Below are 26784 nucleotides of genomic sequence, written 5' to 3'. Positions count from 1 at the left end.
ACACAGTGGAGGCTTGCAGATGAAATATCTGTTAAAAGAAGATGAATGAAGAACAGAGAGAAAGATAGAGTGAAGAGGACATGAGGACAAGGACAGGTTGTCTCCCGCGGAAAGACAGGTGACATGGATGATATTAGCTTTCCACTCACATTACCTCACACTGACAGTGATTAAATTTACACCGCACACGTACACGCCCGCACACACACGTAACTGATGAACACATGATCACTGGAAGGCAGACGCACCCTGCTATATTCCTGCATCAACACACACCCTCTTGAAATGGAAACACGAGTGAACACATGAGCGACACACTCAAACACACACACATGTCCCATCAATTAGGAGCGAGCCATCCTGTGATCAGTTAAAATTGACTTCCAGCCATTAGCCCAGACAGCATGTTACAAATTGTGGCTTCTCTCCCCCTTAACTCAACTGTTGTTGTTTTTTTGTTTTTCATTCTTCCTCTTTAAAAGGAGTCAGAAAATTAATAACTGGTATCATTCCAATAAAGCTATTAGCACTCAATACATTTGTTCATTCTCTCAGTCTTCTCCTTTTCTCTTGCGTTTTCTTTCTCTTCGCTTCACTCTGTCTCCGTCCATTTCTATGATAGATGAACATGCTTGGAAGCAGCTGTAATGCAGAATAGCTTTTAGGCACAAAAAGAAAAGAAAAAAAAAAAAAAAACAGTAAAGCACGCCAAACTGGAAAAAGACAGGCCTGCCACAACAAAGTGGACCCCGGGTTATGAAAAACAACAGCAGCACGTCCCTGCTGGTGTCCTTCTGTGCCCTTGAGCTCTGGATGTGAACATAATCAATCGTCCCTATTTGAATTTCCTGTTTCCTGTCTGTAGCCATGTTGGGCCACAAGATTGGCAGGACTACTTGGAAATGAAATGTCACAATAATAATGAAACAACAGGATCCTCCCTGTTTCAAACCATAACACAAAACAGTAACTCACAATATTTATAATAGTTTTAATGCTTAAATCTAAACCAGAAAAGACAACCTAGTAGATGAGTGGAGGATATTTGAAGGTTTTGATCAGTATTTAATACCACCACACAGTGAAGTCTCTCATGTTGTGGTGCTGACAGCTTCAGTGTTAGCGCAGCCTAACAGCGGTAGTTTCAGTTTTTCGTGCACATTCCCGTGACTGGTATGCAGTTCCACAACAGGAAGGCTGAACTCAGCGAACTTCTGACACCGGAGCTGAAAGGATCTGGGCGGCCAACAACAAATCGCACTCCATGATGACACAAGAGTAGCTGTTTGAGGCATATTCAGTTTAAAAGAGTAACAGCCAATGGGGTAAAGTCCAACTTTCAGCCGGTCGTTCAATGGTGTAACCTGGTTCCTCGGTCAGTTATGGACATTGCCGATTATTGGGCCACATTTTTGTGATCAAGTGAAAAAAATCTAAATATCAACAAAGTGATAGCTATTGCATCTAAATCAATCACTTTAATATATGTATTTCAAAGTGTGGGGCATTCTGGGAGCCTTTGCATTATGGTGCATTCCATATAACCCCAAGGTCCTGAGTAGGATTCTGGCCAAGGACATTATTTTCTCACCCGTTGCTATCCAATAAAATCAGAGACCAAAATAAGACAATTGAAAACAAAGTTGTTGTTTTTTCTCCCTGTACGCATTTCTTCAGCTTTACCACCATAAAATTGATAATGATCTGTTTTGCAAAAAAAAAAAAAATCTGATGCACTAACAGTAGAAATTTTCCTAAAATCACAAGATTAAAAAGCTGGATCAATACAGTGAAAACACAGTTTCTCTTTCTGTTGGTTTCTCATAGTGGGATGTATTGATTCTGTTGACTCAAAGTATTAATATCAAGGGGGCCCAGCTATAGAATCTGTCCCTGGCAGAGACCTGATCAATTAAGTCCTCATTTATTATTCAAATCCTGTTCATTTCCCCAGCCATGGAGGGAATTAACTGTACTGTATACAAAGAAAAAAAAAGAATAAAACCACAGAAACCCTGTGTAAAGAAGAGACCGAGCTCATATCTTTTAATGTATGAAAACATACTATAATATATTATAAATTGCTCTTGCTGCATATAATAACAGCAGCGCTGCACCTGTGTGTTGTAAAAGAGGAGAAAAACAAAGTTATATCTACTGTATATGCTGATTCTTCATTTTCTCCCTATTCTCTCCTTCCCTGAGGATGCGGTGTGATAGCATACGCTCTGTAATGGCTCCATGTGGTACAGCTTTTAGGGGTAAATTGATGTCAGTGACATCGTTGTAAGTTTGCATAAAGCCGTGGGAAGAGGAGCAGAAGGAAAAGTTTTTGCTGCCGGGTTTGAAAGCAAATTGACAGCAGCCTGCGCTATCTAACACTTTTCAGATCCTGAAACCCATGCTAACCTTTCTGCAATCACAGTCCAACATGCTGGATAGAGCTTTGAAGCAGCCCACACTGGCAGCTCCAGGCAGTGAACACACCACTTCATGAGCTCATACCTTAAACATAAAGAGGGAAAAGAATCTTTGGACGTTTATGTAAAACTCTGAAAATGTGTCCACAAATACCTATTCTGCTCAGATTCAGGTTCATAATTTTTACTTGGGTAACTACTTCAAAAGATTTGAATGCTCTCATGTTCAGAAAAGACATTACTTTCCTCATACTGTCCATTGCTGCAGCTCCTCTTCTCAGCCTCTGTCTGAAACACTGTGTTTTAGCTACTGTCTCTTTAAGGCACCCTCTGATTGGCCAGCAGACTCACTCTGTTGTGACTGATCAACCAGCGCTTGAAGGAAATGTCGGCCGCTCTCACTTTATGTGGCTTTGTTAGGGGGTGCGCCCAACTCTTTATGCTAAGACCACGAAAGTTCAGGAGCAGCGTTTTCTCTGAGCTCCCTTTGGAGTTTTTAACTTTGCAGACCTTTACATACACACAAAACCATGTCACCTTTAAGTTAAGTTGAAAAACTAAAAAAGCGTAACATGCCTCCTTTAATCTATATGCTACTGACGGTAAATTGAACACATACACTCTTGTAAATTAGCAGCAACTCTGTGTGGATCAAATGAGATTGGATTAGAGCTGTGTCTGTGTTTTTATCGTACAAAAACAATAAAAGAAAAGAGCCACACGGCCAAAAAAATTAATGAAGCACCTTGACTGACTGTACAAGTGCATAGTTGCATAACATCAGGGTTAGCCAAAGCACTTACAGCACAATGGGGTGCAACATCAAACTGTGAGGCAACATCTGTCAAAATTTCAGGTTCTGGTGCAGATGGGAGGTTTAGTACAGTCATGGGAACCTGTTCTGCTGCATGGCAACAGCACATTATTTCTGAAAGTACAGTGAAGCAACACAGAGAAACACTGAGCTCAGAAATGTGTGTGGATCATGTGAGAGAAGTTTAATTCCTGATCGGAGCTCAGCTGAATCTCTTGCGCCTCAGTCTTCTTCTTAAAGTGACTTAGAGTTGGATTAATTGTGGATTCACTGAACACGTTCTGCGGCCATGTTCTCTGATGCTACAGACTTGAGGTTAATTCACCACCCAACATTTCACAAGTGACCAAACTGAGTCAGCAATGACACCACATGATGCGGCAGGATTTAATCTGAAACTGATCAGGAGGAGGCAACAGCTTGAGTTTGTTAGCACTCATCCAAAGTGTTGGAACTGGGACGCGACTCTACAGTTTTCAGCTCAAACCAGAAACATTTGTCAAAGTTTGGACACGGGGTGATCTTTTCATTAAGAGAAGATCTGTGCCCTGACATTTACAACACCTGTTAAAATGAAGATGTATTACATATTTCACAAGGTGGCGAAAAAGGCATCCATCTCCGTGCCCCGCCATCTCCCTCTCTCTCTCGTGAAATGTTGTTCAGTTAGTGGCTTATTAATTTAAAGTGTACTGCGTCGGCCCATCCTGGGTGAATATGCTAATCAACAATTTTGAGACCTAATGAAGTATTTTTTTACGAGAGGCTGTAAAAGTATTTTTGGGAAATTTGCTGTCAGGTTCAATAGCTCAAAGTGACGATCCAAGGAGAAGCATATCATATCACCCAGGAAGTGGAATGATGCAAAAACTGAGCAAGATTTAAAGGGACGGTTTGAGGGGTAATATGGCTGCAACAATTGAGTTAATGAAGAAAGGTTTTTTTAATCAAATACAGACAATAAAAATAAAATAAAATCCTTTTTTTTTTTACATTTTAATATTAAGTAGAGGTTGTGCTATTTGTTCTCAAAAATTCCAGCAGTACTAACATCATAGGGCTGAGTGATATACCAAAAATGATATCAGGATAAAAGAAATTCACTCAACATATATATGAAATATCAAGATAAATGTCACATTAGTATTTCTCTTGAGTTTAAAGACTGCTATCACTCTTAAGTGAAGGTAGTGATTTTACATTTTTATGAGCAGAAAATGACAAACACTTCATAACAACTAAACATTTAGCAAATCTGGGGTAAAATGATTTGCTATATCTCCTCATTATACTTGCACAATTTTAAACATATATATATATATATATATATGTTTAATATATGTTTATATATATGTTGTTTTATTGCTATAGAACTACTGACATTGACATTGATTTTTTGCCCAGGCCCACAAAACAAACCAATAAACCAGCGAGAAAACAACATTTTGTTTGTCCTTGTGTCCATGTTGTTTTCCAGTGAACACTCTGATCAGTTTGGAATATAGCCTGAGGTCGATATCGATAGCAACATAAGGGAGTAAAAAATGTCTGTACCAATATATTGGCCAATATTTGTACTGTCAATGATTCCTAAGACGTCTTCATCAAACCCTCATAGGAGGGAGTGTACTTAACACTGTATATATTTTACTTAGGTTTAAGCTGAATTTTAATTCAATGTCATGAGCATCCATATGTAGGATTAGATTTTTCAGACCAGAGCTGCAAAAATTACCAAAACACAACACACCCTAATTGCTGCTACCTATTCCATCACTTTATTTAACATTACTGTGACGCTACCATCACTTTTAATGTACAATATGCACTGCTCCTTTACTATGATAAAAAATCTAATTAATGGTAATGTCAATGAAGACTTGAAATGAGATGCAGAGAGAAAGAGATAGAGAGGCCACTTAACAAGCTCCACTGTCATGTCTCTCTCACAATGCCACCCTTAATATCTTCAAATTAAAGCAACAACGTGCTGATCAACGAGTGAGAACGACAGGGGTGAGTGAAAAGAGGAGGACAAGTAGAAAATAGTGAACCTCACACTCCATCTCTGTCTTTGTGGGACTTCTCTTCTGCCCACCTCATTCTGAACGCCCCCTCCCCTCCACGTCGTCAGCGTTTATTCCTCTATGAAAGACCCTGATCGAAGACTTATTTGCATGATTGCATTTTCCATACCTTGCATTAATCGTGCAGCAGGGACGAATAGTTAATGGCCTATCACATTTAAGTAGCCATCTCGAGCAGCCATCACATTACAGCTCCCTCAATCTGCTAATGAAACAGTTCTCTCTCACTTTCACTTTCACTCTAAACCAGACACCTGGTCCAGTCAGGTCAGGAAGACACAAAATATAACAAAATATGTGCATGAGAAATAAAATTATAACTCATCAGGGCTAAATCACATTATTGGTCTTAACAGGAAAGACACAGCTGCACTGACGCACACACACCGCTGACGTATCTAGTGCGGCCAAGGCATAACACCCTATCGCACCATGTTAAATAAAGTGAGAAAAAAATCTGGATCCTCAAATTATCACAACCCACTCAAAAATGTAATAGGTGCTGCTTTAGGTCCATATTCTCCTGTTAACTACCAAACGTAGATCAAAACACAACCTCCTGGGGGAGTTAAAGAAATAGTCCCCATCCCAAATAACCAGACAAATGCAAAAAAGTTCATTCATTAGAAAAATACTGGATGAGCTGCCTCGGGTATAAGCAGTGCTGCACATCAATTTAATATAGTGACAGCATGTATTACTATTATGCTGCTCTACTACTTCCATTTCTGTGTTTAGACTGGGGGGAAAAATGGAACAACTTCCCAGCGATGAGTCAAAGAAGAGACTGCATTCATGTGCGTTTCAGCAAATAGTTTTCCCCATTTCCCATATGTCTAAACAGAGAGAGCCAGGGACAAAAAAAAAAAAAACCTCATACCACAAGGTCATTGACGCCACACTATTCATATTTCTACTCTTTTGGGTAATGGCGAGCTCTTCCAAGCCCTCTCACCACCCACAACAACCACCTTTTTACTGCCTCCCGCTGGGACGAGTTTCAGTAATCTTCAGAATCTGCAGCCAATACATTTCCCGCGAGGGTTCTCTCTCATATTGAGGACTGCGAGATACCTGCTACACTAATGTGAATTCATACACATATTACCAGGAATACGCCTGCAAAATTCACACTTACCATACTGTATGTGTGCACACAGCCACGTGCACACACTCGCTGAGCTCTAGAGACCTCTTTTAATAGTGTTTGGCTTCTAGAGGATCTGACAGGACCTTGGTGCAGAGGAGAGTTTAAATAGTGATTGCCTTGATGAAAGAAAAGGTGACGCCAGAGAAGAAGAGGAGGAGGGAGGAAAGAAAATATGGATCCAGTAAATGGAGGAGGATGAATGGAGCAAACGAAGAAACGTAAGTCAGGGGGTGAGAACGCATAAGCCTAAGCAAATATTTATTACCAGTCTCTGAAGGGTGGCGGCGTGAGCTGAATAGACCGGGACTTGGAAACCACTGTTACCGGTGGCGATAAGGGACTGCTTCACAGTCCTGCAATCTGACAAAGGCTTAGTCGGTAATGGAAGCAGACCTCAAAAAAAAAAAAAAAACACAGCAGCTTTAGCACATCATAAGAGCCGAGCATCAGATAAGCCCAAACCCTCTTCAGGTCCGACAAAGTAAACGTTTAAACATCAAAGATGTTTATCGCTCAGGATTCGTCTGAGGGGAACTTTAACGTGAAACACCTGAAACTACAGCCAGAGCCAGGGAATATTAATTAATTAGAAGATTCATTTAAGCGCAGGTCAGCATCCTGATTTGTGAGCGTTTAAAAGCATCATTCTGCCTGAAGGCCTGGCTACAAGCTCTTCTGAATAACAACTGAATGCCCTGCAGAGGGGTCCTGAGACAACACACTAAATCTCCCCCAGCTGCTGGGATGCTGTCGTGTCACTGACCTTGTGCTTGACTTCCCCATGAGGAGGCACCATTGAAAAGACAAATGTATCCTGGAGTCAGTGGGTCAGCCCCTGAACAAAGAGCACGAATGTTTCATCCTAAACCAAAGTGCACATGCTAAATGTTTAACCACACGCTGATGAGACAGCAGAGAAACTGGTTGGAAGACAAACCTCAGATATGAGTCAGGCACTCAAGAAGAGAAGAAAACAAATGCATACATAAACGCACATTGTCAGAAGAACCCATGCAGGCACACACATCACACACACCACATACTGTACACTGTAGACAGACTTCACTTTTGGTTTGCTCATGTTCTGAAGTTTAGAGGAGGACGTTTCCAGGGTTTCTGGGCAGAGTTGGGAGAGTGTTTTTGCAGCCTGAACATTAAAGTTGGGGTTCAGAAGTTAGAATGACTGATCGAAGCAGACAGGCCATATGTCACATCTCGGGCAGGTTAGTGTTGACAGAAAAAGGAGGGAGAGGGAGAGGAGTTTGTATGGGTCCATAGTGAGCCAATGAGTGTGAGTCCTTAGGCTGGTGAGGTAATGTATTGGGTATTAACAATACATGCACATTTGCATAAAATCTACATAGATATAAAATGCAAATATAAAAATCTATCAGATCACATTATGGTCCAGGAGCCAGCTCTCAAGCCCAACATTCCTCTTACATCTATATTCATGTATTTGTTTATATCATTCCCCAAAATATGGGAGATTTTTTCATCTAGATCCATGAATTATACACTAGATTATACCAAAGTCTGTTTAAGAAAGTGAAAAAAATTCCTGGATCCTTTCCCGTTGTCTGGACCTGTGCCAAACTGTTCTGTCACTACCCGTGTCCCATCCTTCCACCAAGTTTTGTGGAAATCCATTCAGCAGATTTTTTATAATCCTGCTCACAAACAAACAAACCAACAGACAGAGGTGAAATCATAATCTCCTTAGCAAAGCTGATAAGTATTTAATAATCGCTTAATTGAAACAAGACTCACCGGGAGAAGACGTACCCTCACAGGAAACCCCAAAATAACAACAGGCACAACTTCACACTTTTAACTACTAACTTCAATGCATTTCTCCATGTGTGCATATATGAATACAATCTAAGATGCTACAGCGACTCTGCCAGAGGTTGGTTGGTTTTAATTTGATGGAAATACAGGTGTTTCCTCACAACCTGGCATTATTTAAGACTTAGATTTTAATGGTGCCACCAAATTCAGTAAATGACTAGTAAGAAACTAGAAGTTACTAGAAGTATTAGAATTTTATAAAGTTACAGATCTATGAATAGCTGGTGTAAAACAATCCAGGTGCCTCAGTCTGCAGTTCTTTTGCTAAGCAGAGAAGTTGCGAGCAAGCAGCTGGCATATGCAGGTTTTTCAGGGCACACACACGAACGTACGTACACACACACACACACACACACACACACACACACACACACACACACACACACACACACACACACACCAAAACAAAGAAGAGGAATAACAATCAGCGCAGCATTTGTCCCCAGGAGCTCCCAATACAAACCAGGTGAGCAACAATAGGAGTTAATAACTCCAATTTACTTTATTATTCAGGTCCCATCACAGAGCACGGTTTAAAATACCAATTTGAAACAGTAAATCAGCCATGCAGCAAAAACGTTTATCTCTGGGGACTAATACACACACAAATATCCCACCAAACAAATCAGAAATCAGCAGACACACAGTGCCCTCCATCCATTTAGCAGGCTGTGATACCTGCAATTTCCTTTCTTCTTCTTTGGTGGAAAACGGGCTTCATCTATTTCTCCTCCGCTCAAAACCCTGGGTAATTTTCTTAATCTGGGTCTGATTCCGAACATTTGCATAAAATGTTCACTTTCCAGGCTCCCTTAACATGGCTCTAATACGCAATTACTCTCCTCAATAGTGGTGGCTAATTACAGAGGTGTCAGACAAACAGGTAGCAGAGCGGAGGGGGGGCCTCCAACACAATGGCTGAGGTGCTAGTCTGCCACATGGGACAGAGCGGCTCAATGGAAAGCAGTAAATTCATTTAGGCTGGCTTCATTAAACCCTGCTCCATGGGTCCTGCATCATGCGCTCCCCTTCGTCTGCTGCTCTCCCTGTTCTCATTTGTGGGGCAGCGGATGTGCTGTGGGTAAGAAGAAGGCGATCACAGAAATGAATGCAACGCAGGGGGAATGGGGGAGCGCTGCAGGGAGGAAAACAAGGACGTGAGGGGGAGATGGAGGGAGATATACAGAGCCCGGCAAAGAGAAGAAGGGACGGAAGACCGAGGTGAGGGAAGGAAGGAAAGAGGGGAAACGATGGTATCAATAACGAGGGAAAAAAAGAATGGAGCAAAATTACAGAAAGTGCTGGTGGGATGGAACAAGGGCATGAGGACATGTGCTCATTTGATGATAAAAAAATAAAGAATAAAAGGATGAGCATATAAAAGAATAATTTTGAATAAGGCTTTTGTTTTATTCATCTGACCCAGTCTTCCAAAAGCCACAGAGAACAGAGGAAGACGGAGAAAATTACAGCTTTGGTCCCCAAAGAGAGGCCAAATGCCAAGTCTCCAGCATGGTGAAACAAGGGCAGCCGAGCCCCGCGGCCTCTTTACCATTTAGATTATACTGGCAACTTTCTGACCCCACAGTATGGATAACTATCATAAGCTGCAGCTCCTGCCGCGTACCACCTGTAATCCAAACTTATTCACAAACAAAAACTTCCACTCGTGCACAGACATCCACCAAGTGTCCACAAGCACAAATCCCACTCAAACAGAGTTCTACTCGTAAAGTACGATCTTTCCACGATTCACTTCGGCACCACTGCCTTTCACTTGCAGCATTCTTTGGCCCAATATCACAGAGCACATTCTGGGAGGACAACCGATATCTGTTGTAAAGACGAACGATGAGGAAGGTATGCTGTTTCATGAAGGGAAAGAATCCACAGCTCTGAAACTGATTTGAAGTCTTGGTGGGTTGAGGTGAAAGACTTTTGATCCCTCCAGAGAGGGAACACGGAGAACTGATGGTCGTGCATTTCCACAAGAGGAAGTGTCTGCTGCTTTGGTTCCTGGCCAGCGGAGCACTTCATGAGAACATTTCTCTGTCATTACAGTACCTACTTGCTCAGCTGACACATTCAGAGGAACTCAAATCTCAAATATCTTTACACATGACACGCACATGCAGCTGCTGAATGAGCACATGCAGGGGAAACACCAGTGAGGACAGAAGGACAGACGCAGTGCTTCAAGGAGTATATGTGTCTGAGCACGATTCAATGTATCTGCAAGTACCTGCAAATACAGGTAACAGAGATATCCACTTCAGTATGGCCAAAAATCTAAAAGTGCCAATAAGCAGAACTGCAACTGGAGCATACTGGGAGATATTGTGATATTTTCCCCATTTTTCTAAGGACTATTTCAAGTTAAGTTAAGTTAAGAGTAGATAAGATGAGATAAAAAAAAAAAAGAAAAGACGAGACAAGATCTTATTGATCCACACACTTCACTTGTTTCAGCAGCAGAGAAGTCACAATGAGGTAGCCAAGAGAATAAAAATGTAATAAGGCATTAGAATAAAACAAAAATTAAATAAAAAGTGCAGTAGATGTAGTTTGACCTACTTTCTCGTCTCTAATGTGGAAAGACGATTTTTTGACACATTACCCCCTGTTGTTTGAGTGAGTCAAACATTACTAATGACACCTTTAGCTCAGCAGCCACTCAGCTGTCACTGACAGTGTTTCACAAATCAAATCTTACGACTTCCAGACATGAGCACTCCAATCTCACTAAAGACCCCGAGGACGCAGGAGGACTTGGCATCATCTGCAGTGGTCAAGCTGAAGCCCTTCAGTACAGTACGACAAGAGCAAATAAAGATCGTAAGTCAAATATTCAGATTATTCTGTATAACCTGTTTCAGTCGGGCAAGGGTTTGACTCCACCGAGCATGTGCAGGGAGGTGCAGGAGGCTGCTGGCCTTGGATCTGTGCCTGAGAACTACGGCAGCTCTCACGCTGGTGCAGCCTATAAGCTCCAGCTGCTCGCCTTCATTGTGTCTCTGCGCCGCGCCACAAATGTTCCTCCATCTCCGATACTTATCAAGGCACTGGAGTTTGACACTGCCATTACTCAAAATTAATAACCACAGCAGCATGTTTATCATTGCACACTTTCACACCCAACCTGCCAGAAATAATCACCTCAGTGTTTGCGTGTGTGACAGAAAGACAGAAAGCGAGGGAGAGACAGAGGAGAAAACAGACAACTGGAGGAGAGATGGAGTGTGAAAACGAGACAGAACAAAGAGACTACGAGTCTGAGATGAGAGACGCAACTGAGGGAGAGAACTGAGGGGAAAATCTGCTACTTGCACACATGTGCATGTGCCGTACCTAATCACTCTTCCTCCATTACACCTCGTCGTTTTCTTCCACACTTTTTCCTCCCATCATGTCTGACAACAGGGCAACACTCGCTCTCTTTGTGTATTCACTCTGCTAAGCAGGACTCTAATCTCCGCTGACAGCCAATCTGCTCCAACAAAGCAGGCCTGAGTAAATAAAAAAAGGGGCTTGGGTTTTTAATTTACCAATCGTGCGAGTACAGTGCAGGGTCTCGCTGTGACCCCAGTGGAAGTTCTCAGCAGTAGTCAGGTTGGTCAAATTTTAGATCCTGGTTCTGTGTGTGTGACAAATACAAGAGCAGAGAAAGAAGCGACCAGGACAGGGGATGGCCCCTCAGCACCTCTTCTCAAATCTGGAGAGACAGGTGGTGCAGAAACAAGACAAGGACAAATGTCTGTCGCTTGCTGGCTCAGGCTCCACTGACATTTTCCATGGCATTTAGAAAACATCCAACAAAACCAGAAGGAAAAAAAAGGGGGTGGGGGCTAAAAATAGTAGGCTGGATGAAAACCAATGTGTGGTTGGAAGTTGAGGTTGTACAATAGATGTAGACACTTCAAAATGACCCCTTATCTTAGGGATTTGCTCACTTGCCCGCAGCCTCCTGCTTTCTTTCACAGAGGTGAAACGTAACGGCTGAACTCAGCAGCCCGAGAGGTCAGTCTGAGAATTTGTACCACAGAGCAACCGCAAGTTTGTCATTTTACTTTTATAGCAGTGACACTCAGCTGACGGTGGCCCCCTATTTATATCGAGAGTGTGTAGGTTAAAAGAAGGAAACAAACAGAAGTTCCCTCTCATTACCACAGGCTGCATTCCCTGGGCCTATATTTATCTGAACTGTGAGCGTGACATATATAAAAAAAAAAAATTAAAATCCGAAACACACACAGTTACGAATGAAAGCTGCAGCAGCTGAGTAGCATTAGACTATATAGAGTTGTTTGCAATCTTTTTCCATACATTTCTTGAGTCTGTTAATAACTGATCCAGTTATCGTATGTTTCTGTGAAGCATCTCCTCCATCAGGAGCAGACTTTCCTCTCTGCTAGTTTCTTCAATTTGATTTCATCCATATTCAAATGGTTGAATATTCTTTTATTAACATAATGGGGGTTAAACTGGGGCTTTAATTTATGCATTTATCAAGTTGAAGTTTACAGATTTTTAAAAATCTGATCCTCCAGTTCACGATGTGTTGATTAATATTTAACTAAATATTTCTTTAAGATTACAGTGTCAGGGTCACAGGGCTGTGCTTTGTAAACAGACCCCAACCACCTCATTCATTCATGGAGGTCGCGCTTCATTCAACATCATCATCATTTTTAGGAGAAAGGGTTGGAAAATAACATCTTTTTTAAAAAGAATGAATGGGGCTACATTGATTGCTTATTCCTTTCTGAACATGTAATTGCAGGTCTGATGAAGGTCTGATGCACGTAAGATGCTTGTGTAATGTCCAAAAGTCATTAATCCAAGCAAATTACTTTTTATTGTTCCTGAGTTGGCTTTAAAAATATCCTGAAGTACATTTTGAAAAACACAGGCCTTGGTCACCTTCACTGTTACCAACCACAGTAGAGAACCCTACTGTCATTTGACACATCATTGATCACACTGATGCATCATATCCTCATTCAGTTCTGGGGTGTAACTGTGAGATCTGCCAGCTGGCTGCAACCGAGGCTATTTGGAATGAGCCTCCGCCGCAAAACGCCTTCAAATCCACACGGCTCACACTCCTTTAGAGTGAAGGTGTGTTTCTGTGAGAATGCCTCACCAATTATTTTCTGCTTTATAAGCTCCTGAAAGTCAGAGAGGGCCCCTGGTCATCCCTCATGTGGTCCGATTTTTTTTTTTCTTTGTGCAAGAGGTTGAAAATGTAGAGCAGCCAATTTGGGCTGTGATTTGTGACACTCATAAGTGATGGAGATATGCGGAGAATGTTGGCCTGAAGAAAAAAAGCTAATAAGGGAAAAAAGGGAGGAATATTGATGGCCCTGTTTAAATGAAGCTGTTGGAAAGACTGAGGGATGAAGAGAGATGGAGAAAGAGAGGAAAAGAACAGCAGGGAGTTTGGGAACTGCCCAAATTCCAACAATATAGACCCCATAAAAGAAATGACTCACTAACTCCATGCATCTGACTGGAGGTCAGCTGACCGCAGCTAACTCACAAACAAGCATAGGGACACAGCGGAGGACACACATAAAGCTTCATGTCAACACGGGCCTTGTGTCCAGCAGCAGGGTTAATGTTAGCTGAAGAATGGCTGCATCTTTGTTTTCTCCAAAACCACTGAGGGTGCCTCTTGGCTCAAACACACACATAAAGTCGTGTGTCCAAATGCACGAGAAGTATTTAAAGTCCATGTTTAAGAAAAGCACAATATGGTGAAAAAGTAATTTAAGAACAAGGTAAATAATACAATACATCAAGAGAATTCTGTTGTGAGTTTTCACGCACAATAAAAGCAAACACACAACAGAAATCCCAAATACGCCGTGCACACACAACACAAAGGCTCCGCTGAGTTTCTGCAAAGAGGAAAAAATAAGAAGACGGATAGCGAGTATCAAAAACATGAAAGAAAACCGTTTAACTTTGACATTGTGTTCTCAACTTGTTTCTAAAAAAGTGAGCGCTGCCATTTGCTCTGCCGTTTCACTTTGATCATGACCCATTTTCAAACGCTGTGACATTTGAAAAACACAATCCGTTTGGTCCCCCATCATCGCTGGGAGAGGATACAGAGAAATAGCTGGGCCAACAATGCCCACCTGCAGCACATCACATCCCCTCTCACCGAGAAATGACAGTGACCACAAAATAGGCGTCCTACTGTCACAATCTGCCTGTCGGACGGTGACGGTGGGAAGTCCATATTTGGTCATCATTTCTCGCTTTGTGACACTGGGATGCTGCTTTTGGCTATTGCTGCGAAAGATGGAGGATTTTTTTTTTTTTTAAGATGAGAGAAAAGAAGGAAGAGAAAAGGGAGAAGAAGTGAAAGAGAAATGAGCAAAATGCTTTACCTCCCACAGAGCTCTATCTCTCCAATGGCCCCTTGTCGGGGGACAAATTGATCCTGGAAATAAGGGGTCATTTCCTCTGCCTGTTTACCTGCTCACAGCACACTGTCACCAGGGTGACACATGCACACACACGCACACGCACGCACGCGCACGCACGCACACACACACGCACACACACACACACACACACACACACACACACACACACACACACACACACACACACACACACACACACACACACACACACACACACACACACACACGCACAGACGTGCACGCTGACCCAGCTGTGCCCTCACAGATCTGTGTGAGGGGTTGAGTCATTCTGGTCTTCACTTGGTTGACAACAAGCAAGCGACCTGTGTGCATGTGCTTCCCTGATGACAGCGATGACCCTGATGACCTTCAACTATTTGACCTCATTGCTAAATAAAGAATTTCAGCATCTTTCTCTTTGGAAACACCATGATCAGTAAGTGTGTGCACAAGATGTGTGTAATTAATTCAATATTTTTCATGAATGATCTGGAACTCAGCAGCATACAGATACAGTTTTTCATTGCGCCTCTTGGCACAGCTTTAATATACCTATTATACACTTTCTTGACAGTTCCCATCTCTATTGGTAATTTCTTAAGGGGTTCGGTAACACCACCAATTTCCCAAATCGATTTTAATCTGATTCACAAGGTCTAGATTCAATTTGATTTCCAATTTCAATTCAGTTCAGGATATTTCATTAAACAATACCGATTTTGCCTGGATATGATAGAAATTCGCAGAGAACTAAAGCTCTAAACCTCTCACTTGGTGCATTATTAAAAATATTAAGAATATTATTAGAATAAATATTGAGTATAAAATGGACTCTCTGGCTCTGTTAACAAAAATTGCTCTTGAATAAATATTGAACATTTGGCATAGAATATATGTTACCAGCTCAGTGTGTCCCTTATATTAACCTGGAGGGGCCTGTGTGTGTGTGTGTGTGTGTGTGTGTGAGTGTAAATTCAGCAGAGAAGATGAGATGAGGCAGTGGCACGACTTGATCAAATACAGAGACAGTCCAGCTAAATGTTAGGTGCAGCAGAAACATTTGATAGAACAAGGTTTGTGTTTAGATTCACTAAATTATTTTATCTAAGAAAATGTTGCTGAGCTCTACTTTAACCATTTCTCCATTCGTCGTGCTGACCTGATCGAACAACAGGTGAGGAGTGGGTGTGGGTCCTGCAAAGCCATGATCGCATCAATTGTGTAAAACATGATTTAAATTACTATTGTTCATTTTCCATTTCAGTGAATAAGATAAAGAAGCTGCAAACTTGGCATGAAAATTATATACACCGTGCTTTACTCTATCACCTGAATATGTAAATATTCCCTCCTCAAACCAGGCTCACACTCGCTCTACTCTCTCTCTCTCTCTCACACACACACACACCTCCACATTCTTCGTACTGTGACGACCACCCACACAGTTTCTCCCTTTAAATAAATCTCCTCCACTCTGAGTGTGTGACTGTAAAGTGTAACAGTAAAGCAACTGTGACTGGAGGCTTTTATGTGCTCCGAGTCCTTGAGCAGCAGTCAGCATGTACACAATACACACAATACACACGCTCACAGGGCCAGGAGGCAGAGCAGAGAAGACAGCCTGCGTTACTGCCGCTGGATTTTTAAAGTCCTCCTCTGGTGGAGGGGGTGGAGCAGTGCAGCATCAGAGCAGCAAGCATGTCAGACTCCTCAGCTACGACAGTCCACCTCAGCCTCTCACCCCCCTGCTCACACACACACACACACACACACACACACACACACACACACACACACACACACACACAATATCCCAGTTTTATCTGCCACACACACAATTTTAAATTCCAATATTCCCACAGGTGATCCTAACAAATCCAGTCAGACACACACACACACAAACACACCTTCAGCCCCTGAACCAATGCAGTAAATATTATGGAATCAATGCAGACTTGAATCAATGGAAGCTGTGCCCATGTGTGTGTGTGTGTGTGTGTGTGTGTGTGTGTGTGTGTGTGTGTGTGTACATGTGTGATAAAGAGATGTGCTCACACCATGTGCTCCTGTGAGGATTTCACCAAACTCCATGTTTTTTTATTGAAAGGAGGTGGGTAAGATATTACCATACCAACATGTATGCTGTAAACTCAATAATGCAAAAATTATTTCACACATGCCTGCACACACACACACGTGCACACAAGAACGCACATACAGCTCACATGCACCCATTGTTTCTCTGCACCATGGTAAATTCAATATTGAATTCATGCCAGAGTGGGAGTACAGTCGTCAGAGGAGCCACTGTCTTAGCTGTGAATCAATAGATTAAATAGAAACATATGAATAAAACAAAAGATAATAAATAAAAGACGGGATGGTTTACTCTTCCCATCATATACTGTACAGCCTCTCTCCCATTTGTAAACATGGGGACAGAAAAAAGAAAAGAGTGGGAGCAGCAACAAGGATGACCGGAGACAGAGAGAAAGAAAACAAAGAAAGACGAGGCTCTATTTATGCTTTTAACTTGTGTTTTTAATTCTCATGTCCATCTTTCTACATGTCAGTGTTTGCATAAGGAGCATATATGTTTTTCTATTGCATGTTGGTTTTAGTTTTTTTTAGTATTTAGGTATTTGAATGAGTGCAGTATACACCATCACGCTGTATGTGTTTACTGTAACCGTCAGTGCTGGAACATCTGTGTGGCCTTGACTCAACAGTCCGATGCGCCAAACTCGTTTTCATCTTTTCCATTTGTGAAGTTCATGCGTAATTATGTCAAACCTGTTTCAGCTCCAAACGTGCGTGAGTGTGGTCTGTGTGTGTTGCTACTAAAATCCTTAATCGACTAATAGTCCCTGGATTTCATCAACCGATCAATGAGGCGATTCAACTGAAAAAAATCATTCAAATTGTTTCACTCCTCCACCGCAGATGAGCGCAGTCATGCAGATGACCTCCAAATCTGGTGCTTGTCAAAGACGAAGGCATAATTGTGAATATTACCGCGATGCCTGAGACGTGGTTATTACTTTCCATAAATGACTAACAGCTAGCTCCCCATAAAAAGACCACAAAAAATTACTAATCAATGATTCTTTGTCAACTAACACCATAATGAGCCATTAGTCTAATAATTTACGGAGTCGGGGCAGCCCCCAGAACCATTGATCTCCTTTTCTTGGACTCATTATATGAGTATTGGCACACATAGTACAGGACCTACTATAATACTACTGTTGGATTCTAAAGCTCTTTTGGAACCTAAGCGGACAGTTTTTCTCTTCTTTCAGCTTGCCCTTACATTTCCTCCTTTTTTATTTTCTTGATATTTATATATTAATGACCTTTGCTCAGTCCGTGTCAGTCAGTCTGTTAAGTTGAGGCCAAGAAAACTCATTGACACTGCAGGTTATCCTCGTCTTTACAGATAAAATCTCCTCGACAAACCTGTCGTTGATGCTCCAGTTGAGGCAGAGGTTGAGGGAGCTGAGGTTGCGACATTTCCTCACCACCTCCATCACCGTCTCGTTGTTGAGCTCCGAGATGTGCCGCAGGTCCAGGACACTCAGGTTACGCAGCTACAAGGAGAAACACACACAAACACATGAATGATTTATTCATGTTACACTCAGACAGTTAGCTGTGCAGCACAGACAACCAAATAACAACACTCAGTGAAGGTCATAAACCTCGCCTCCTCCATGTTAATAAATGGGACAAAGGCAAAATCATAGTTTCTGCATTTGCGAACGTCTACGTGCAGCCCAAAGTTTGTGACTGTGCATGTTGACTGTGCATTCTCCAGGTACAATATATCCACCAACTCGAATGGAATGTAGGGTCAGGTACGCATGCGTAGAATGCTAGACCAACGATCATTTTAGTATAAATGGAACCATGTGACCAGAAAATGTATGGTCAACCCTTAAAAGTCAAATATATTTAAATAAACAAGTAATTAAATATAAGCAGGGATAACATTTCCTGTCAGTTCAAAGTGGGACCAGCAGTTGAATCTTTACCGTCAACAGTGTAAAAGAAGGAAGAGAGACATTTTCTCCAGAATGTGTGATATACAAGCCCACTGAAGTACAGCAATGGTGCATCTCTGAGGAATGTGAATATGTTTTTATACTCTGAATAAACTTGCATTCTCCCACATTTACTGAAAAAAAACATGAATGCAGAATGAAACCCAACAAGGTGGACAAATGCGGTGAAATTGCTTGCAGTCACTGTTTACCATTATGCTTCTGCACGCCTGGTGTGAGGGGTTACCATCCACTGTGTGCATTCACTCAAACTCCTCCTTCCTTTTCATCTCTCCGACTTTTAATAATCCCTCTTTCTGATCTGAATACCTTATAAGAGGAGGTTTAGATTAATCCCACAGCCAAAATCTCTACTTCGTGACTAACGATACAATATTTAACAACGTTCTTCCTCGCTAAATTTATCATAGGCTTTCCAAGTAACAGCCCAGGTGTATTTCTTCTGATGCCTGCTAAAAAAACTATTTAATGCACACACATACACTCGTACACACACTTCTACACACACCAGGAATGCAAGATAATAGAGGTATGATATTCCAGCCAGCCGCCAGGGAGGCAGGGAGGTAAATGTCATGGCCGAGGCTAAAGAGAAAACAAGCTTACAGTTGGTGTTAAGATCACTGAGCACTATTGTCAGCTCCATAGGCATGACATATACCAACCAGCAGGAAGACATATGGGGGGGTGGATAAGGAACATGGCTCGCTGTGTGAAGTTAGCACACATGTAAACACTCTCCTCTTTCCCCACATCCAGGGGATCAAAACACAGAGATGCACACAGAGGCTGCGATAAAAAAAAAACATGTGTGATGTGCGGCATTGCACTGAAAGTAATAATAATAAAAAGCTTTCAAAACCTTTACCTCCATCTAGGTGCTCCATTTGTCTCTGTTCTTATGTGGCCTGTGGCTTCGTTTTGTTTCTCCTTGAGAGAAAGTTGGCTCCACACCTCTCGTGATAAAGGGTGTGCCGAGGCATGAAATAAACATGGAGCCGGTTTTGTTTGTGGCACATCCTCCCTTCTAGTGTGAGGAGACACGATATATACTAATGAAAAAAACATTAAACAGCTTGTGTGTGCAAAGAGGGGTTAGCTAAACTGACATGATAAACAACAGTATTTAATGAAAAGGAAAAACCCTTAACCATGTGCATTAAAGCAGACACGCACACATTCACACATACAAACCCACACATGCACACACAAACTGTCATATGCCACTGCGGCCAGTGTTGGATCGAAGTGCTAAATTATTCATGCAGAATGGGGCTGATTTGTGTGTGCACGTCTGGTCTGTGTGCATGTGTGTGCATGTGTGTGTGCATGTGTGTGTGCATGCACGTGCGTGTTTGTGCATCTGGTGGTATTGTTTGCAAAACAAAGGCAATAAAAAATTCTAACTTGGACGTAGGCAAAGTGACCATCGCCTCTTGTATTTATAGATGCAGGCATGCACTCACACTGTAAATAAATAAGGAACAGTACACAAGCACATCCTCACACTCGTTTTAGCGTTCAGTATTTATGGTTATTAAGCCCGAAGTAAATTTTAAAAGCCCCAACATCAAAAGTAGTATTTGTTCACCAAATCTTCAAAACTGCTTATGTCTGCGAAACAGAATTTCTACTACAACCAATAGAAACCATTCCATTGATGTGAACAGCCAATGAGAAACCAGGCCAACCATTGCGAGTTTTGATTCGCCGAGAGTGTAGCTAGGTCGAAGAACGTTTGGAAATTTAGCAGATGTCTGCATGAAAGGAAAAGAGGCAGAGTCACGGCTCAGAATGTATCTTTGTTCATCCATCTGTGAGAAAACAAATTCCACAGTTTAGTCGACCTCCTGAAAGAAAAATATCCTTCAAATCCCCTCGAAAAACAAAGTCACAAAAAAAATAATAACTTCTCAGTAATTAGTCACACCTCCAGAATGTGACAGGCCACAGTGTTTGCTTTCTCACAGTTGACAGGTTATCATAATTTAACTCAGTTAAAAAAAAAGTTTTAATTCTTCCAATCTTATTTAATCATTTCCACTCATAATGAAGCTTATTTTCTGCTCAGTTTTTTTCCCTGTGATCCAAGAATAAGCGGGTAAGGAAAGAAAGAAAAATAAATGGACACGAACGGAGGGAAGGGAGCACGAAAGCTTCAGACAAAGCCGGCAATTCACATAGAGAAAAAAAGACGGAAAGAGAGAGAGGAGGAAAAAAAAAGTCAAACAAGTGAAGAAAGAAAGTGAGAGAGAAATGAAGCAGGGGATTTGGTGAGAGGTTCGGCAGGTTTTCTCTTCGTTGGCTGAAGTCTGTAACCAGGCAGAGTCTCGTCTTCTCTGAGTTGGCAGCTACACCTGGATAATTATTCATGCTGTTCGTAAAAACGGTGAAACCTGCAAAAATCCAGCTGCTCTGAGGCCGACATGTCGTAGCAGCCTCACTTGAATGGCAGATGCTGATTATAGAAATATTTCAGAGACTACGTGCACACACGTTCACATGCACAAAAGAAAAGTGGTGGAAAGTGTCGAATGACAAAAAGTCCTGCACTTGACTAAAATTGGGTGGAACTTGAACTGATTTTCCATTTTATGATACAAATATTCTATTATACCATCTACTGATTTGTTTTAAAACAAATTTTATATAATTTTATTTTATATGATTACCAATAACTTTTTACATGAGCATCTCATAAAAAATGACGCTTTTCCAAAGGATAAACTACCAAACGAAATATAAAACAGAAAAAATACCTGCAACATTTCCAACTGTAATATTAAATACTACTTTCTTACTACTGCATATGGCAAATTTTACATGGATCTGAATAAAACCTGGATAAAACATTCACAGTATGAACAAAAATAGTATTAATATCAATAATAATTCTGAGTATAATAGTTAAGAACATTTGTTTAATAAATCTGCTATTTTATGTAGTAAAGATTAATGATCACAAAATAAAATATGTTTTCAAATAATAGTGAATAAATTGCTTTATATTACAATAAATCTTTGGATGAGATGTATTTTAATTAAGATATTACTTACTTAAAATTTAATTAAGTACATAATTATCATTCATATTCATATTCATATTCATATTATTATTATTATTAATAATAATAATAATAATAATAATGTATGTATAATGTATGTATGTATAATAATGTATGTATTATTATTAATAATAATAATAATAATAATGATAATAATTGTATAAAAGTACTACTTGTATTCGTATTATCCTTATTATTGTAATTAATAAGGAGAATAATAATATACTATTATAATATTCTGTTAAAATTATAACAGAATCGCAAAACTGTCTAGCATTACAATCATGGGTTCAGTTACATACCATCAACATACCACCTGCATCTAAGATAAGATCTCTTCTGCAAAGAGATGGAGGAAAACAAAGTTTTGGGAGAAGCATCTCATTCCTAAATAAACAAGGTTTGTTTTAATTCATTCCACGTGAGATTAGGAGGAGATCTGTGAGCTCTAAGCAGTTTGGCTCTCACCTGCTTCAATTAGAAACCTCTCTCAAACAGGAAAGACGAGAGGCCGAGTCAGAGGTCAAACCCAAAACACCACTTTAAACCAAAGAAAAACAACTGGCTGCTCCAGAGGTACATTATCCCTCAGCCAAGCAAAGGCTGGAGCTCAATATTTGGAGAGGCTGATTTGACACTTTATTACATTAGTGTATGTCACAGTCTGGAGCACAGGGAGCGCGTGAGAGTGAGTGTGTGCGAGCCTGCGTAAGCTCTGCCAGACTGCACCGCTATAACTACCTGTGCTATTACTCCATTTATTTACACAACGTCACGATGCCAAGCAGGGAGCGGAGGCCGCGCGGAGAGCATGATGTCATGGTTCGGACACATGGCACAAAGCTGCGCGGGTTCATGGCTGTTGCTGTCCATCATCCTCAGTGTCCCAGCAGACAAGAGGCGAGATGACATTTAAAATAGTGCGGACAGAGCAAGTATTGTTTGAGTCGAAATAGCAAATATGCTGGATTTGGAAAATGTGAGCTGCAGTTTAATTTACAACCACTTCAAGATTTAGTATGTGCGTTAAGTCAATGAAATACAAGTCCTACTAAGGGAACAGCATGTGGATCCACAGAGAAAATAGCACATGCATAGAAGCGCTGGGTAAAATAGTTGCTTTTTTAGTAAAACCGACTGTAACAGTAGACGCTCGACTGTCAGATGGGAGGAGATTCGTAGACCAGTTTAAATCCTCTAAACAATGCAGGGGGAATTTTAGACAGTCACTTTGAAGTTATATTCAAAGTGACTGAGCAAGAAGTCAAAGTCGCAGGGGTGTTGTCGAGGTGGCATTGTAGCCCTGACACATTTTGCTCAGCTGTCCGCATGTGTTAGTGACGGTGTGAGACGAGATGAAGTGAACGGCAGCGGTGTCACTAGGTGAATACAAGTGCGCGCTCATGCATACGCTCTGTTTTTTTTTTTCCATATTGAAGAATCCCAGACAGTTCAGTCAGACAGGAGAGAGCTGTGTCGAGACAATCCCTCTGCGTGCACGCACACGCACACGCACACACACACACACAGACACACAGACAGACAGACAGACAGACAGACAGACAGACAGACAGACAGACAGACAGACCTGTGCAGACAGAAGGTTTTGAATATTTGAAAAAGGACTGAGGCAAATACTGCAAAGGCCATGGATTTGATATCACAAATACATTGTCTGCATCAGTCATGGACCAGTGAGCTGATGAGTGAGTGAGTGTGCGTCTGTGCATGTGTGGTTAACTTCTCTCTTTATCTGTCTCGTGCCCATCTACTGTCTATCACGTACTTTCCCTCTCCTAGCCCCTTTTTTGTCTCCCCCTCCGTCTCCCTTTCAGTCGTTAATCCTGTGTGTGTGTTGGTGTTGATAACAAACTCAGTGGCGAGGAAAGGCTCGAGGAGATAGAGAGCGCTGGTTCCTCTTCGGCGCACTAAGCCAAATGACCACATAGGCACGCATATACGCACGCACGCCTGCACGCGCAAACCAATGCGACAGCGCCGGGTGACAGGCACAGTGCTGTGACACTAGTTGGGCCAATAATGAGACATGATATCCCTCCCTCCTGAAGTCAAAAACCTCTCTATCTCTGTCTGTCTCGGGGTTAAAAGTCTCAGAGCCAAATGAATTATTCTTCAATTACTCTTGCAAAAGACACACATCATCCGCAGGCTCTTCTCCACTCATTATATTCATAAATCCCCCAATCTCCTCCATACAGCAGTGAAGAAAATTATTACAATTTCCACTCATTCTGCGACCCCCACAACCCCATTACCTTTCTTCCTCCAAATCCCCTCTGCTCCTTCGTTTCCCCCCGTTATCCTCTCCGCCACCCCTGAGACACAATCCACATGTACAAGTACACAGTCACACACACACACACACACATTTGTACTTAAGGAAAAGGTACACATAGACGTGAACGCACACACAGACAGTTCTCTGGTTTGTGTTTGGGGTTATCAGTTTGACACAGGGCACTGTGATTATGTATTTTCTGTGCTCCAGTCAGGGGGAAGAGATAAGGGGCCAGTAGACTACAGCAAAGCCAAACACCACTCATCCCACATGGGGAGGGAGCAGTGGAGTGGTGGGTGTGAAGGTGACAGTGGGTGAAGACCTGTATCTCAACCTTTTGTGTTTCACCACTTTAAAACCTGCTTTCCAACCTGTGCTCATGGCAATTAGTGTACAAGAGTAAAACGAATAAATAACATGACTTTATGTTTTCCTCCTTTTTCTCAGAGGTCGTGAACCAAATTTGAACTCAGGGGGTTGCGAGTACTCCCTGCTCCACTGAGCCACCAGGATGGATGGAACATGTGATTCTGGTTATGAAATTAAATAGCTTCCCTGTCATAAACCAGACTGTTTTATTTGCTCATAAACACACAGAAAGAATGAGGAACTGCCCACAGTCCAATTCTGTCAAACTCTGAAAGCATTTATCAAGAGGTTCAAACCTTTTTTGGAGAAGAACAACAAAACCACTGGAGCGGCACGGCCGAATTAATCTACAAGGCCCCAAATTAAGACCAGAAACATCTGAGCTCTGCACATCAGAGAGACAACTCGTCGCTATTACAGTCTCCAAACGCATACCTCTTCTCATCTCTGACACATTTTTCAACAGTCTCTCCATTTGTTATGTCTCCGGCCTCCTCTCTTTCTCCTGAGGGTGGGAACTTTCACACGCACAAAAAAGGCATTTTGAGGCCCACTGTGTCTTAGGGCAGTGATAGGCTGATGTATGAGGAGGGGCATTGTGGGTATGCATGACAAGCAAAGGGAAGCCATCAGTGGGACATCTAAGGCTGCGGGAATGAAGGCTCTCTGGCACCCAGAGTAGCTCTCTCAAACACTGGCTCTCTGATAGAGCCGACCTTGGACTTAATCACTACCAGAAGAAAAAGAGCACCACTTGACAGGAAGATGGAGAGACAGAGGGAGCGTGTGTGTGTGTGTGTGTGTGTGTGTGTGTGTGTGTGTGTGTGTGTGTGTGCGTTTGAGAGAGAGAGGGAGGAAGAGAGAGAGAAACAGACAGAAACACATAAACCACAAGAATTAAAGAGAGAGAAAATAGAAACATAGTGAGGATGACCAAATCAGACAGGGACTGGACAGAATCAGAGGAAGGACAGGTGATTGGACCATTGGACAGTTTTTTCGAACTCTGGCTACAGCAAAGTATGAAAATGTGATAAAGTTGTGAAAAACACAGACACAAATTATTATCATTTTAAAATAGAGATTTAAACTAAAAACAATCTCCATCCATACAAATGTTTTAGCTCCAAACACACCTGAAAACACATATCATTGGGCTGGGAAATAAAACAACAGGCCTACCAATATGTATTGGAGTATAATTATGATCAATATAACAAAATTCCAACTTGTCCAAAGTACCAAAGCCTTCACTCAGGAGCAAAACTTGGTCATGATAATTATTTATATCAAATTATATGACCATTTTTATCCATATCTCCCAGCCCTCACATATCACATGACCACTGACACACACATGTGCACGTTGCAGATTGTCCAGTTGGTTGAATTTTTTTTCTTGGACTGATGACGGTGGAATCGTTACTGAACTTGAGAGTTTGCAACATTTTTGCCTTTGCTGATAAGAACCAATCAGGAAGCAATGCAGGTGACTGTGTTTCCATTTTAGTAGTGTGGACAGCAGGAGTAAACATAACACATTTTAATAATATAGTACTGTGGATGTTACAGAACTGTCTAGTGTCCTTCCACCTCTGGGCTTGTCACTGACATGACTAAAGAGTGAACCCGCTGAAATGAAATTAGACCAACACACACAAACACAATTGTGTCGTGCAGACCACCAAACACAAATGTAGAGAAGTTCTCAAATTAGCTGCTGAGGGACTTCACACCACTGAAAGCTGTGGGACACACACAAAGTTTCAATCCCAAGGCGTTCTGTATCCATTACGCAGCCTTGCAATGTGACAAGCCTCATCAATAAAAACATTATTAATGTCAAGAGCTTAGAGTCGGCTTCACTCCAGAAACCAACCATAAATAAAAAATTGCATTACACCCCTGGCAGAGCAACACAAAAGACCACATCAGACATGCATTTACTCTTAAAACCATCCCATCTTTTTGTTCTGACGTTTGAAGCTATATGTGATATGTGATTCCCGGGCAGTGAGGAACGTGTTAGAAAGCTTGTTTTCCATTAGGAGTCTTTTACACCCTCAGCCAGCAGAAGTCTTGATTTTTCCTTTCTGCCACTAACAAGATGATGATTTATCAAACGCCTGGCGACAAATATTGAGTTGTGTTGCACATCACAGAGGAACCGCACAGCTCCCGTAGGACTGAGACACTGCAAAGCCATTAGACGAGCATAAATGCCACAG

The 26784-nt window shown here is 41.6% G+C and overlaps 1 protein-coding gene across 2 annotated transcripts in view; it reads right to left on the bottom strand.

Annotated features, from left to right (window-relative positions):
- The window catches only part of fbxl17 (F-box and leucine-rich repeat protein 17), a 206137-nt gene that overhangs the window by 110668 nt on the left and 68685 nt on the right, over positions 1-26784 (bottom strand). For both annotated transcript variants that reach the window (XM_069523559.1, XM_069523558.1), the window contains exon 8: positions 18219-18349. In XM_069523559.1, the coding sequence (XP_069379660.1) occupies positions 18219-18349 (131 nt within the window). The remainder of the gene's footprint in view (positions 1-18218; positions 18350-26784) is intronic.

This window comes from Paralichthys olivaceus, chromosome 4 (assembly GCF_024713975.1).
Source record: "Paralichthys olivaceus isolate ysfri-2021 chromosome 4, ASM2471397v2, whole genome shotgun sequence".
In the NCBI taxonomy this organism is placed as follows: Eukaryota; Metazoa; Chordata; class Actinopteri; order Pleuronectiformes; family Paralichthyidae; genus Paralichthys; species Paralichthys olivaceus.
This window is presented reverse-complemented; position numbering and strand designations above follow the sequence as displayed.